The 15700-nt window shown below is 26.2% G+C and overlaps 1 protein-coding gene and 1 non-coding gene across 3 annotated transcripts; both read right to left on the reverse strand.

The window, feature by feature from the left end:
* Nucleotides 1-601: 601 nt before the first annotated feature.
* On the reverse strand, nt 602-11425 carry LOC113547837 (homeobox protein prophet of Pit-1-like). 2 transcript variants are annotated; one of them, XM_026948370.1, is made up of 8 exons: nt 11265-11425; nt 10816-11189; nt 6926-7180; nt 4548-4690; nt 4351-4458; nt 2868-3053; nt 2306-2420; nt 602-1032 (listed from the first exon to the last, which is right to left on the reverse strand). In XM_026948370.1, the coding sequence occupies exons 3-8, from the start codon at nt 7170-7172 to the stop codon at nt 926-928; spliced, it is 906 nt and encodes a 301-aa protein (XP_026804171.1). In that variant the 5' UTR covers nt 7173-7180; nt 10816-11189; nt 11265-11425; the 3' UTR covers nt 602-925. The 2 variants fall into 2 exon arrangements, with proteins under 2 accessions (XP_026804171.1, XP_026804172.1); XM_026948371.1 differs by having other exon boundaries at nt 10816-11425.
* A 3049-nt stretch (nt 11426-14474) lies between these two features.
* Nucleotides 14475-14591, reverse strand: LOC113550753. The gene has a single exon (XR_003405062.1). It is a non-coding gene; the product is annotated as a U4 spliceosomal RNA (small nuclear RNA).
* Between the last annotated feature and the right edge of the window lie 1109 nt (nt 14592-15700).

Consider the following 15700-nt stretch of genomic DNA (forward strand, 5'->3'; position numbering starts at 1 on the left):
ATACTTTTTTTTTCTTTTTTTTCCTTGTGTTATCGCCTCATGGGGGTGAACCGTTTGCACAATACTTACTCCATCGTACACTATACAGGCGTATTTGGTGATACACTGATACTATAAACATTTAAACTATAATATTAGTCATATATATAGTTAAACGGCATAGTAGAAAAACAAATTATGTTGTTCGGATAAATATAACCTTTTATACGCAACTTTGGATATTATAACAATGATAATGAAAATATTACACATATGATAAGCTATAATAGATGGTAAACTATAGTTTGAATCCAATTTTTCTTGTCGACAAATTCGTTTAAATAATTTTATTTTTTGAAGGTTTTTAAACTTATATTTACAAAAACTGATATAATTTCAAATTCTAATTAACTAGATTTAGTCAAATAATATATTTCAAATCCAAGAGAATTAGGTAGGTACACACACCAACATATAATTACATAATTAAAACGTGTATATTTACAATTCCGTTTACAATAGGTACTATATATAATATAAATTACGTTATAATTGTAGATTATTTTCAATAATATTAATCAATCGTAAAAATCGAAAAAAACGTATAAATATCTATAGTAATAAATCTTAAAGAATTTCCAAAGTGATAAAAAACAAACCAAACGAAAAATATATATTATATATTTACATAGGTACAACCGTTGTTATAAATAACTTATAAATAGATTGAAGTGAGTTCTATGGTATTTTTGTACACAAATCAGCAAAAAGAGTTTCAAGACTTTGAATATTATTCTATTGAGGTTATAAGTACACGAAAAAGTGGCGCGTGGTTTTTAAAACATGAACGATTCAGCCCGTAATATAATAATTATTTAAAATAATTCAATTAGCATATAATCATAATATTATCATATTATGTATCTATAGTATTATCACAGCAACTCTATGTTTGATATTGTAACATTGGTGTGGTGAGATTTGGATGGTGTCCGGAGTTCATCCGCAATGCCGATAAACTTTTATTGTACCATTCTTCTTCTGGCATCATTCCTGAAAAATCGAACATTAGATAATTACATTACTATTTCATTTGTTAGAAACAAATTGCAAGTGTATAACAAAATTAGTTACCATTTGACTTTTAAGAATTGTAAATAAATATAGGGCGTATACCTATCGTTTACAATAGTCTATCTTGTTATACGACTATTTTATATTATATCACGTACACAATAAAGCATCATTGGCAAAATGGCAATTAAACATAAATGAGCACCTTAACAATACTTATTCCCATACAAATTGGTTTTACTACATACATAATTTGAAATATACAAAACTATTATTGCTATAATGCCATATAATATAAGTAGGTAAATACAAATAATTAAAATAATAAAATTACACGTAGTTAGTTTTTTTACAACAATATATTTTTTATAATATAGACGTTGGGTTTTTTTTTAAGCTTTTATGTGACAATATTAAATATATACATATATATATATAAATCGATTGCCATATAAATTTCAATTTATAAATGATAACTCTCAAATAATTTATATAGTTGAATATAATTCGACTACGACTTAAAAGTAACAGTCGGAAAACTTTTTATGATCTTCTATAACGTTGTAATGGAATAAGTACATTGTTAATCCATTAAAACTATTTGAAAAGGTACCTAAACAAAGCTTAACCGTAACGTAATTATAGCGTATATTAAATGATTGTCATAATAATATGTCTCCATTATTATAAGTTTTTTAAATTTAAATGTTAGAATTTTATATTCTAAGTGAAGTATTTTTGTTTTATAACAATGAGGTTTTTGGTTTTCGACAAATAGTTTTGAGAATAAAAAGCTTGATGAAAACCTCTTTAGATTAATAAGCTATAAGCATGCGTGATTTTATAAACAAATAATTGTATGTTTCCCATTAATTTTGACAAAATCATTAAAATAATTATAGAACTAGGTAAGTACCAGCTAGGTTGGTGCTAATAATAATAAGTTACTTAATCGTTTTTAATAAAAATCATCAACAGTTTTTGATAGACTTTTCTATAATTCAGAAATGGATTAAATTCAAATAAAATTGATTTTATTTTCAAACTTAATAATTAATTATTGTCGATTAATGGTTTTATGCATAAAACTTTTACTTTACTAATTATAACAATAGAATAACTCAATTTATTTTACGTTTTGTAAAGACTTTTTATCCTCAATAAAGTCATATTTATACCTAAATGGCTTACTTAAATAATATTATAGGTAACTACAAATTATTAATAACAATGTAAGCTGACTACTATATACCTGCAGGTGTCGTAATAGAAGACTGATTAGAAGAAGCAGTTGGATTAGAATGATGGCTAGTGACTGTGAACGGTTGGCTCATCACGGCTGTAGACATGTACGAACTGGATGACATCTAAGTACAAAAAAAAAATGTTTGTTTTATTAGCTTACTGGAATCAAAATATAATTAAAGATGAATTTTTTATTACAAGCTTCATGAATGTATTCATTTTAATTCATAAGAAACGAAACTTTAACCGTTTTTTGTTTAGTTTTATTTAAATAACTTTCTAAAATAATTGATAAATGGATTTACGTAGGTAGTCACCTGTATAATTTATCAAGTTATAAATCATATAATACCATTATAGCATTAAAGATAAAATCATAATAAAAATAATATTATTAATACATAATTAAGTATATCAATAAATTAAATATTTAAATATTTGATAAACATTATATTATATACATTATACACTGTGTTTATCAAACCGTTATAGATACACGCTGTAGACGAAATATATTTAACAAGTTCTAACTACGTTAAAATTATAATAATAGTAATGATATTCTTTACCTGTGGATGGTATCTGTTCATGCTATTCGGGTGCGGGTAAGCTTGGTACGTTCTGGAAGCTGAAGGGTAGATGTTTCTCATCATGGCGGCCCCGTTACATCCGGGAAGCATGGAGGGCGGGGCCAAAGCCTTTTGCAATTGCTTTTCCTGTTTTCTGTACTTGGCCCTTCGGTTTTGAAACCATACCTATAACATCGTCATCGTCATCGTCATTGTCCAATGCAAAAACATCATCTCCCCTTTTCAAGTCATTACAAACTCGTTTTATCACTATGTATAGTGTGCAAGTGTATAAAATATTCGGGAAAGTATGGCCTTTTAAAACCCTGCAGGGAAAACGTATCCCTTTATGTGCCCGGAAATACATTTTGGATGATAAATTCAATTACAGTGGTCCCTGTGTGATGTTCTTGGGGACAATGATTGAGGGAAAGTCGGTGACTCACCCTATCCCTGTCCCTATCCTTGCATTGCTATTAAACGCGTGTCGTATTTATATCTCTAAATTCTTAAATAATATATTATATTATTTTTAATACATCACGATTCACCGTGCATACAAATAACGTGTAAAGCATTATACAAATGTAATATGATTGGTATAAATACTATATTATGATCTAGACAACCGTATAGTAAGAACTAATTTAGAATGATATGGTAGACATTGTCAGTTTATTGATTCATCCTTTGTGTACAAACCGTTTAATGGTTATATTTTTTGGCCAAAACATTTATCATGTTTTAATGTTTATACCTTACATTTTCCTTATTATTACAACATCTAATAAACTATAATAAATTAACTTTATTTAATTTTTACAAACCAGATAATCTATCAATCTTAAACGAAGCTTATTACGAAATTTACAGAAAATTATATTTTATTATTATATTATTATATTATTACTTACTACTATTTTATATATTTTATTTTAAGTCTATATTGGTTCTATATTATATTATTATCACACTCATACAAACCATATCGGTAATAAATCGTATATAACCATAGACCGTATGAATAATACACAGACTTCCTATCATTACTGATTATTAAATAGATAAATTTTAATAAAAAAGTCAATAAATATATCGGCCGTATAATATCGTAATAATTCGAAAGCAATCTTGCGAAATTTATATCAATAAAATGAGCATGCTGCAGGTGACAACGAGAGTATACTATATTTATACATTTATACAACTAATGATTTTAGTTAAACTATTTATAAATTCATCACATCACACGGTATACACAGTATAATATATAAATGTATCCAATTTTATGAAAACAACATTGCACCATTACAAGTGACCACGGCATGCAACGAAAATTCTATACACTTTTCGGTTCAACCGACGTCTAATTTTTTAGTAATTTCGTTTAGTTTATAAGTTTAATAATTTTAAAAGTCATACCGTATCGAAGTTTAAAATATAGGTATACCCGTTATTATCACAGTTCTTAACATAAACTAACCTGTATTCTAGCTTCATTGAGTTTTGTACTTCTTGCTAATTCCTCCCTACAATAGATATCGGGGTAATGAGACTTTGCAAAAGCAGCTTCTAGCTCTGCCAGTTGTTCCTAAAAAAAAAGATATGAACAATTTTTAAACACTTTACATGGATTACAACAAGTGTATTACACATGTATCGTTATCGATACCCACTGACCTGGGTAAAAGTCGTACGGTGTCTTCGTCTCGCTGGAGTCGGGCACGTAGCTGTAGTAGGCGTGTGACCAGAATGACTTGCACTTATGCTACCTACAGATGTTAAAGGTTCCGTTTTCAATTTTTTAAACGCTCCTTCGGATGCTAAAATTATAACAAAATTATTTTTGAAATTGGTCTGTTTATGAAATTATGTGATTATAATATTATTAATTTAAGACTATTAATCACATTCCATTTCCACTTAATCTACCAGTGACAAATATAGGTGTTTATTTTGATTTGAAACCTTCTGGTTATAAACTGTCTATACCTATCATAAATAGTATTGATTTTATTATTATTTTATTATTACTGGAAATCACAGTTTAAATTTTGCTTTTGTAAAATACCTAATTAAATTATTCTTATTATTCAAATTGTTATGGTTTGTTAGTAAATTACATTTATCCTTTGACTGTAGGTATTTCCGCGTTTTAGAAAATTTGCTTTTAATTAAAAATTCTCGGTTTGTATGTTTACGAAGCACTAACATCAAACACTTTAAAGTTCAGAATATGAAAAACCTCTTGAATGCTTGTAATTTATTCAAGAAAATAATAAAAGTAATATAGATACACCTATACTTAAATGAATATAGAAAACTTTATAAATATAGTTACAAAGAACACAAATATATTAAGTTTATAATTATAAATTTAATATATATAGCTATAAAATTTTGTTTTAAAATTTAAAACTAAAACATCATACATATTTATGTACATTTAAAAAAAGCTACATTATTTAATTAAATTAGTATATACTTCAATTAAACATTTTTAAGTGTGTATAAATTGTATCTATGAAAAATAATTCCTAAAAATATAGTAAAATGTCAACTATTTATTACACATTTTTTAAAAAAAAGGACATACTAATATTTAATTACAAATCTAGAAGCAAGTATTATTTGTTTTATAATTATTAAAAGTACAAATATTTATTTAATGAGACATAATAATATTAAGTGTATAATATACACAAAGTACATACATGTTTAAAGTTTGTATATAGTATAAGTTATACAGGACAGCTGAAATTTTAAATATATCTACGTATTAATGATCATATCATATTTGAGTTCTAAGATTTTTCTACCATTTAAAAATTTATTTTTGATGATGCAAACTCTTTTTATTATCGACGGAGATAATTTTTTTGAAAATATTGTTTAATAAATGAATCGAAATTTGAATGTATAGTTTTTAAGTTATTACACTTTAAGTTCCAAGGAAAGTAGTTCCTAATAATAGATCAATGATTATAGTTAATTATATGATCTCTAAATTATATTAAATACTAATAACTATAAATTTAATGTATTAAAATTGTACAATTTATAAAAATTGTCAATGACATTAATAGGTAATTATATCTAATTATACTAGACTAAATATTAAATCTATTTTATATTATACTAAAAAAATATAAGATTGGTATAAGGTCATTATTAAAGACTAGGTACTATTATAATGTATACATTAAGATTAATAACTCAGAAATTACTTATTTGAATTTAGATTTAGATGAATACAGTAGTAAAAATTATAAGCTCAATAATTCACAGTAGAAAAATGATGGTTCCATTTAAAAAAAAGTAAATAAATCTGTAAGGCTATAATAAACTGCCTATTTTTTTAATAGTTACTATGAGTTTTAAGCACATTTAAAACTACTACAAATCAAATAGTTTCAATAAATATATTGTTAAAGGAAAAATGAAGTTAGCATCAGGTTTGGCAAATCATTATTATTTGCCCTGTTATATTTTTATTTCAATATTTAAAAAAATATATAATTTAAGTAAAATTGTACAGTTTTATCATTATGAGTGATTTTTCAATTTATTGAAAAGGTGACTAATGAAATGATAGTATGCAGATAATGAGAATTTATAACTTAAAAATTATAAATTCATCTAAAAATAATTATATGAGACATGCCAATTATTTTGTAAAAAAAAAAAAATCAAGATATTTTGAATATAGTATGTACCTACTAATCTCTATGTAAACTTAATTTGTATAAAATTAATCATTATATATACTATTATTTCAAAACAGTAAAATATACTTTAATTTAAGAAATTAGGTTAGCTATTATTAGATAAATTATTTTAGAAATATCGTTATAATTTACATAAAAAGTAGAAAGTTAATTTTATAAAATCGTTAAATCTTAAGAATTAAGAACTATTTATAGCAACAAATAGCATCTATTATCAATAGATTTGCTACCATCAACGGCCCTTATAATTATATATATATTACCATATTAAAATATAATTTATGCCATTATAATATAGTAAAGGGTTTGTAATTTGCATATTATACGTACTAGTCTGTTCAGCTAACGATCCTCGTCCAGGGGACGGTGTATTGTGATGAGACGAGTCGCCGGCCGCGTTCACTGGCAGTCCGTACAACGAGCCGAGTTCATTGGACGAGTCGCTGGCCCCCTTTGAGGCCCGTTGTTTGTCCGCATGCACCGCAGTCGGGTGGTGATGGTGAAGGTGATGATGATGGTGATCGTGGTCCATCAAGCCCAATATGCCTCCAAGACCTGGTCGCAAATCGTCCATCATGAGTTTGCCTAAAGCAAAAAACATCGACAGGCGCTGTCGTTAAATACATGCTGCACATCTAATAACTCGATATTATATTGACGTTATTCAATAGTAAAATTAATCATCCACTTATATAAAAAAAATGGTAATAAGTTTAAGTTCGATTGTACGATTGATGCTTATAGATATATCCCCTCTATGCGAATAGCATAATATTAGCAAATATTAGCTTCCAGAATTTTAGGCCATCTTAATTTAAAAAATATTATTGATTAATCTTTACGTGATTTAAAAAATAATAATAATAATTGTTATATTTGATATTAAGATAAATAATTATGTTTATTACATTGAACTTTTAGTATAAAAGCGATAATAGAGCAATAATACATGTACTCGTGAAGTAATTCTTATAATATCTCATTTTAAATCACGTTTCATAATATCACCACGTCGGAACATAATAAATAATAATATAATTTTTTTTTTTGTCACATTATTTTATCACCAAGAGGCGATTGTGTCAAAATCTGCAATTTTAAAAATTATAGTAATAAATCAGAACACAAACATCATCAATTTTACTAGAAAAATATCAACATTTTAAATTTTCCAAATTTTTATAAGCTTCTAAACTGTTAATTCTGACCTTATTAACCTCTTCGACATCAATTGATAAAGTATTTTCAACAATGAGATGTAGTGTCAATACACATAAAAAAAATGGTCAATTATGACACAAGACTGTTTTTAATCATTATTATAAGAAATATTTCAAACTAAATTGATCCGAACGATTTACCAAATGTATACTCGTAAAATACTTTTACGTTTGCTATTATAGTTCTGAAAAAATAAATGTTTTTATTTTACATTTAGATTATGTGATTGTGTATTTTATTAATTGTTGTTGCAATTGCATATTTTTTTTTTTAGAATTAAATATATTAATAATAATTAAGTTAAAAATCTATTTCATTAAACTACTAGTAAATTAACAATAGTTTTTTTTACTTATTTTTTGATTTATCAATTCAAATAAGTTATTTTATTATTTTTAGTGTAAATATTTTCAATATTTTTTTTTGTTTTAAACCATATGTGTGTATTTTTAAGAGTAAATATTCATGCATATTTAGTGTTTACTGCACTTTTAGAAGTAACCTTAGTAATGAATATTATTAATATATATATTAATTAAAGGTGAGTGTGTGAGAAGGGTGTAAAGCCCTTACGAAATGTATAGTGAAGCTTTATCCTCCCACAATATATTTAATCGTACCGATTTGGTTATGGGTGGATCGTAGACTTTAAGTCTAGTATAATATATTGACGCGTGCGTACCCACACTGCACGTACTTTTATTATATATTGTTATCAATTATATATGTGCCATATATATATATATCTATTATAGAAGAATAATTGATATTTGTCTTATTATTATATTATCAAGTACAATGATTTATCATACCTGATGTCCCCATAACTCGTGAATCATAATAGATTTATAAATCAGCCATTTTCCGTTCTACAAGACAATGAAATTGTATAAATTGTTCAGTTTTTATTAAGCATAATACGTTAAGAACAAATTTAAGCATATTGTATTATACTCGTATACACATTTTATATATGCATGCGTCTATAAATAAAATATATTGGTATGCATTATACCTACCAATTGAAACTAGACATAAATCTGAATCTTAGAAATTAACAAGATAAACTTAATAAACTATTAACATTAATAATTAACTTCATAGTCGAGACAATATGCAATTACTTGAATTACTTATGCATAGTTTATAATAAAATATTAATTATTCTATTTTCAAATAAATCGATTATTGAATCAATGTATACTATAGGTATATATTTATATTATATCTATTCATGTTGTATAGGTACATAAGTGAAAATTACTTTAATAATTATTTACGTTTCCATGTTTAAGGTGAGTTCCCAAATATTTAATATAATTGAATTGTATATTTGATAAAAAAATTACATTAACTACATCTAATATGTACGTATTTTAAATCTAGATCCAAGTAATTGGATGTTATGAACTATAAAGTATAATAAGCAAAATATAATTTGTATTTAGTAATAAAATACATAACGCATATTTGTTTCAATTTCGTATTAGAAAAACCAAAAATCACACAATTTATTTTTAAAAAACCATTTATGTATTATCAAACTGAATTTTAGTATCAAATCAATACTAGTATTAATTAACTATTATATATTTATATATAATAAAGATTGATATATAAGTAACATAAATGGCAAACAATAAGTTGACAGCTCTCCAAACTAGCTCATTCATACATCTATAATCTATAATTTATTTTTTTTCTTACCAATGATTAAAATTCTCAATCAAACTTAGTGAAGTGAAAAAAGCCACCTATACTTTTAATTTTTCCCTGCAGACAACAAAAGAAGAAAACATGAACCTCCATTATATATGACATTACATTTATACACGCCTCTTATAAACACTTTGAAAAAATTAAAACTTCCCTACATATATATTATATTGTCTATAAGGCCAAACTTAGGTACTAAATGTACTAATATCTCCTCCTCACAATGAGACATACTATTCCGACTGCAAGGCTTACGAAAAGGAAAGAAGTACATCGGGAGTTTCCGATACGATCTTTCAGAACCTTAATCTGGAACTAATCAAACAACATTCTCAAACTACTTGAATTCATATCAGTAATATCTATAAATCGTATAAGTAAAATATAATAATAAAATGTATATAGGTTGTAGGTACTACAACCTATTGGTATATTTTTTTTTTCTTTGTAAATACTATCATTATATAATGTTTCTATAGTCTTATCAAAAACAAATGTTACGTTTGCAAGGCCAAAGGCCTTACAATTATCATAGGTAACTTCTGATAAAATATATATATATATATATCTTATAAGTATTTATTGGGTAGGTCGTAGGTAATACTTTCAAATCATATAACAATATCAACATAGATATAACTAATTATCTATTACCTATAAGTCATAGTGTCATATGTAAAACTGGAAGAATGCAAATCCCAATTTAATTTTACTAATTTGTAAGCACTTTTGACGATGGCAGCTCAAAATATATCTAACAATCTAATATAATAAATTCTAATCTAGGTATATATACATATTAATATATATAATCTCAAACTATTATATTATCCTAAAAATTTTATCATGAATTTATTAGTATATTTATGAGACAACAAAAAAAAACTACAAACGATAATGGAGAGACACAGAGATGTCTACGTACGTAAATGAGTATACCTATAAACATTATTCAAAACAACTGTGTAACTATATAAATGTATTATAACTTTCAAAAGAGCGTTTGGTTTTCCTACCCCCACCCCATCCAGAGTATATCAAACTAACGCACAACAAAAATTTTTAATGAAAATTTTATTTAAAAAATAGGGGTTGTTCTGGCATGATACGCGTAATTATACACCGCGTATATGATCAATGTAAACTTTCAATGTATAGATATTTTAATTTTATCATTAAGCGCGAGAGACTGCAGCTCTAGTTGCAAGCGCATAGACCGACGCGCAAATTATGCCCATATATTATATATTATTTATATTATTGCACGTGAATATCAAACTTACCCGAAGACGAGTGTGCCGTACCACCGTGATGGTGTGACCCGTTGTTGAAGTTCAACTGTCTCGAGAACAGAGCGGGGAAAATATTGTGCGGGTGGTGCGGATCACCACCCGCCACACCTTTCAGATCAATCGCGGTGCCCGTTACTGAACGCCGGGTCGCAAAACGTCGACGCTGCTCCGCAAGGGTGCAGGCACGCGGTAGTGACGATGGGTCTGCAACAGTGATGGCTACGGCGGTACTGGTGTGAATGCAGTGTACGACTTGGCCAAATGATCGTGACTTTTATTGAAATTTATTTAGGTATATTATACTCGACGGTGAATACAATGACGGCGACGGCGGCTTCGTGAACAGACGAATCGAAATACAAAAACTATGAACATAAACAACGCGTGATTATGATAGCGGGCGATTATAATTGGTTTATAAAAATAATTTTTTTACGTACGCGGTGACGTTTCAGGAAGAAAAAAATTCCAGTATCTCAACGAAATAAAAAAATAAAAATGAATAACTCTAAATCGTTGGTTGGACGGTGATTATGATTTAAATTGAATTGGTTTGGGATGACCGGAGTGTCCGATTAACGAAAGAGCGCGTCATCCGATGCCAAACTAGAAGTGACTAACGAAATTACGGAGTAGTAGTGATCGGCTGACTGGAAAACAGGGACCCGAGGCCGGGATGACTGTAAGCGGGCCGGCCGGCGGGGGGACCAATGAGAAGGGGGCAGGGTGCACAGCGCTGCGACGGCATTGGCTCGGCCCTTCGCCGCCCGAGACCCGGCTGCCATGGTTGTTCTCGTGGAGACCGCCTTTGTTTTTGTGGATCCCCTAAACGATAATAGATTTTGTGTGATAGTTTTCATGGGACGTGGCAGGACGAGCGTTTTTTTTCAATTTTTTTTTCGCAATTTCCCATCAACTATATATATATATATATATATATATATATTAGGTAGGTATATATTGTAGCCCTAACTCGCACGCACACATAATACATATTACTTTTATTATTATTATTATTATATAGGTATAATAGGTATATACCGTTCGCACAGCGGGTTCTGTTAATATTGCGTTCGCTTTGATTATTTTCAACATCGTTTTTTCCCTAGTTTTTTTTCATAGAAACAATAATAATAACAAAGCACAATGCTTTTATATATAGTAGGTACCTACTATGTAAATATATTTATGTATACAATTATTTATACAGGCTTATACATTTATAATTTATATAAACATAGTTTTAACTTAAATTATATTATGTCGTATATACAAAATAAATATATAGCAACCTAATAATATTATATAATATGAACGTGATGCAAGCGTTTATTATTATATACATGAACATTATTTAAATGAAAAGGAATTAATGTTAATACATTGTTAATTATTTATGATCTTCTCTGACGAATTATTACGAAAATTACCTACCCCTAAGTACACATATATTATACTTACGTATATATTCTGTTATTATGCGCACAAAAGACTTCACAATGTTAAACTCCCTCAAACCAATATTCGCTTTAACGTATTAGTGTATGACCATTATATACAACTAAAACTATCTATGAATTTGTCCCGTTGATTATACCTACATAGGTAGATATTCAAAAAAATATTTTAACCTTTTTTTCGAACACATCAATGGTAATTTTATAAAAAATAATACTGTTATCACTTTTTGAATTACTTATTGTTGTTTAAAATAATTCACATATAACTGATTAAATTTTAAAGTTGTATAATGTGAGTTATAGTCTTTACATATTTTACATAAACATAATAATGCATTTTTTTTTTTTTATAGCTATCGGTATTAAACTATGATAGTTCAATGGTTATAAAATGATATTGCATTAAAGTATATTTTTTATTAACTGATTTACTACATTAAATCAATATTAAAATGTATACCTCTGCCATAGATACTCTCTCTAAGACATAATATAGACATATAAATAAATACACGCTATTTTTATAGATAGTGCATATACCTATTGGCTATTATACATACGAGTATATGGTCGATAAATGGGTATAGGACAAGTCATCTGATCAATATTTGTACAAGCAGTTAAAACTAGGTAAATATAATATTTTGCATAATTGTATTACGTAAATATTTGTTAACATGCAACGACAAGGAGACCATCTACTTTCAAGTTAATCTGTTTTAAAGGGAATTAATATGTACCTATGGATACGTGTGTTATAATCAATGTTGGTAATTAGTTATTTTTAGTAATGATTAATACCTATAGATATTATTGAAAAAGTTTATTTTGGAAAAGCAATGATAACATTGCTCAAGCATGGTATGAAATAACAAAATTAATATTAAAAAAAGTGGGTAATAATAAATAATTTATTAGTATTTTACTTAAATCAATAAAATAATGTATTTATGGTTATAACCTAATCACTAATACTATGAAAATACATAGTTATATTTATTTTCACAAAACACTACTATTGAAACTTTAAATTCATAAATGTCCTCGGCCACCACATAAAACCTTTCAAAAACATTTTTCGAAAATAATAATTAGGTAATTAGCCATTTAGGCATTTGGCAATGTATTTGCATTCCAACTCTTGTAGTTTGCACTCTAATTTGTGTAATGACATTTTTAAGTGTAAACCGAAAATTAAGCTTTAGTGGTGTATAGACACTATTCTCCCTTCACTAAAACACAAAGTGTTTTGAATTTCAAATTTTTACCTTTTCATATTTATCACATATTTACATGATATTTTCAAAATGTTCACTTATTAATTACAACAAAAAAGTGTACCTAATATGCAATATTATAAAGTTTTATAAGTGATAAATCAACATCTGACTTGGAAATTACCGAAAAATTACTCTGTTTTAAGTTTTTAACTATAGAAATAGACATCGATTACCTACAATGGTTAATGTCAAATACTAACTACGGCAAATCAATAGGTAATAAACATATTAAAAAAAAATTAAATTTCCTAAACGAATTAATTATTTATTTATTTTTATTAACCACAGATAAATCCTACTCTAATTTTATTTACATTAGTGCGTATAACCAGGAAAATTACTTAGGTACTTACTAATAAATATCAACAGTCAACACTCACCACATTTTACAAAATATTGATTTTAACGCTTGTATTGTATATTACGTTACAGTTTTTTTTTTATTCTTTTTTAATATTATTATTTTCATCTATTTAAAAACTTTGCTTGAAATGTGATTATTCATGATTTATTAAATCAAGGTTATAAAAATATACCAACAATATAATATTTAAACTTTAAAGTGTAACAAATTGATGTCTCAAAAATTATTGCAATTATTCGTGACTGATGCTGTGTATATATTGTGTATGGATTAGAATTTACATAAAGTATAAATTAATGTGTTATTACACTATAATTATAGTTATTACTTGTATACAAGTCTACAACATGATAATAATTTACAAGCTTTATAGATTAGTAAATTAAAAACTTTTAGACACTTATTTAAAGTTTTACATATCATGGTTTGTACATTTGCGTACCCAATAAAAGTTATGTCCAAAATTTTTACCATAACTAGGATATATCACTTTATATTACAAATTATTGTGTTTTCAGTTGTTAATTTCATATATTTTATATTAATCTAAATAATTAGTTTTTTGCAATATAAGTATATAATATGTCTTAATAGGTTTTAAACCAGCAATAATCGCACCTAAGATAAAGCTCATTGGTTACGATATCACCACTGCGCAAAACTATTCTTAGTAGCTATTAAATACTATTTTATACTTAGTAGGTAAATATAGACTAATGAAAAAAATATTCAAGTTAACTAAAATATTATTACATATTATTTGTGTGTTAACAGTAGTTAAGATAAATTAAATGAATAGTTTTGTAAACATTTAGTTTTGTTTTGAAATATACACAATAGATACGCACTTGAAAGTTACTACAGTATATACTTGTATTATATTATTAAAACAACATTCATCTAATTAAAACTATTTAAAAGTTTACATTAAATATAAAAACCTGCAAAAACAGATTATTAAATGAAATATTAAAGAGACTGGAGAGCTTTTGGAGTGCTTTAATGTTTATATTATAAAGCATAAACATTATTTCATTAAAAATTAACTATTATTAAAAAATAAAATATTTTAAAATTTAAGAAATCTTTAATTTTTTTTTTTTTTTATTAGAAATATTTAGGTAAATTTTTTAAATTATTTCAACAAATAATATGTGCTATTTTATTGGGTATAGCCTCTATTATACTATTGTATACGATAATACGTCTAATATATAGCGACTGAGGAAGTCATGAAATAATTGATAATATGGTATATTAATAATAATTTTAATCAATATAAATTTTTTAGTAACATGACTAATTGTAATATAAACTAAATAAATAAAAATAATGGTTTTAAACGTTCAAAAATTAGCTATTTCGATTAAAATCAAAGGTTAGATTAAAAATAAATCCAAATGTATAAATTAAATAATTTCTGCGTTTCATAATTATTGTACATAAACATATATTTATTATACCGCTAATAATAACAGAAATAATATAATAAAATTGTAAAAATTAAATACCTACTAATACTTATTAAATTATAACTCATATGTTTTTATTTCATTAAAACTATAGTATTTTGGCTAAAAATAGTGAAGTTTTGAACAACGTATTAATGAGAACAATTAACTGATTAACCAAAACTGACGATTTTTTACGCAAAACATTCACGTTCAATTATACTTAACATTGCGTATAAATTTGCATTCCTAATTTATTGTGCATTATTATAATCAAATAAACCGTTTGATGTTTAATTCAATATATTACCTAGGTACCTC

Source organism: Rhopalosiphum maidis, chromosome 4 (genome assembly GCF_003676215.2).
Source record: "Rhopalosiphum maidis isolate BTI-1 chromosome 4, ASM367621v3, whole genome shotgun sequence".
Lineage (NCBI taxonomy): Eukaryota > Metazoa > Arthropoda > Insecta > Hemiptera > Aphididae > Rhopalosiphum > Rhopalosiphum maidis.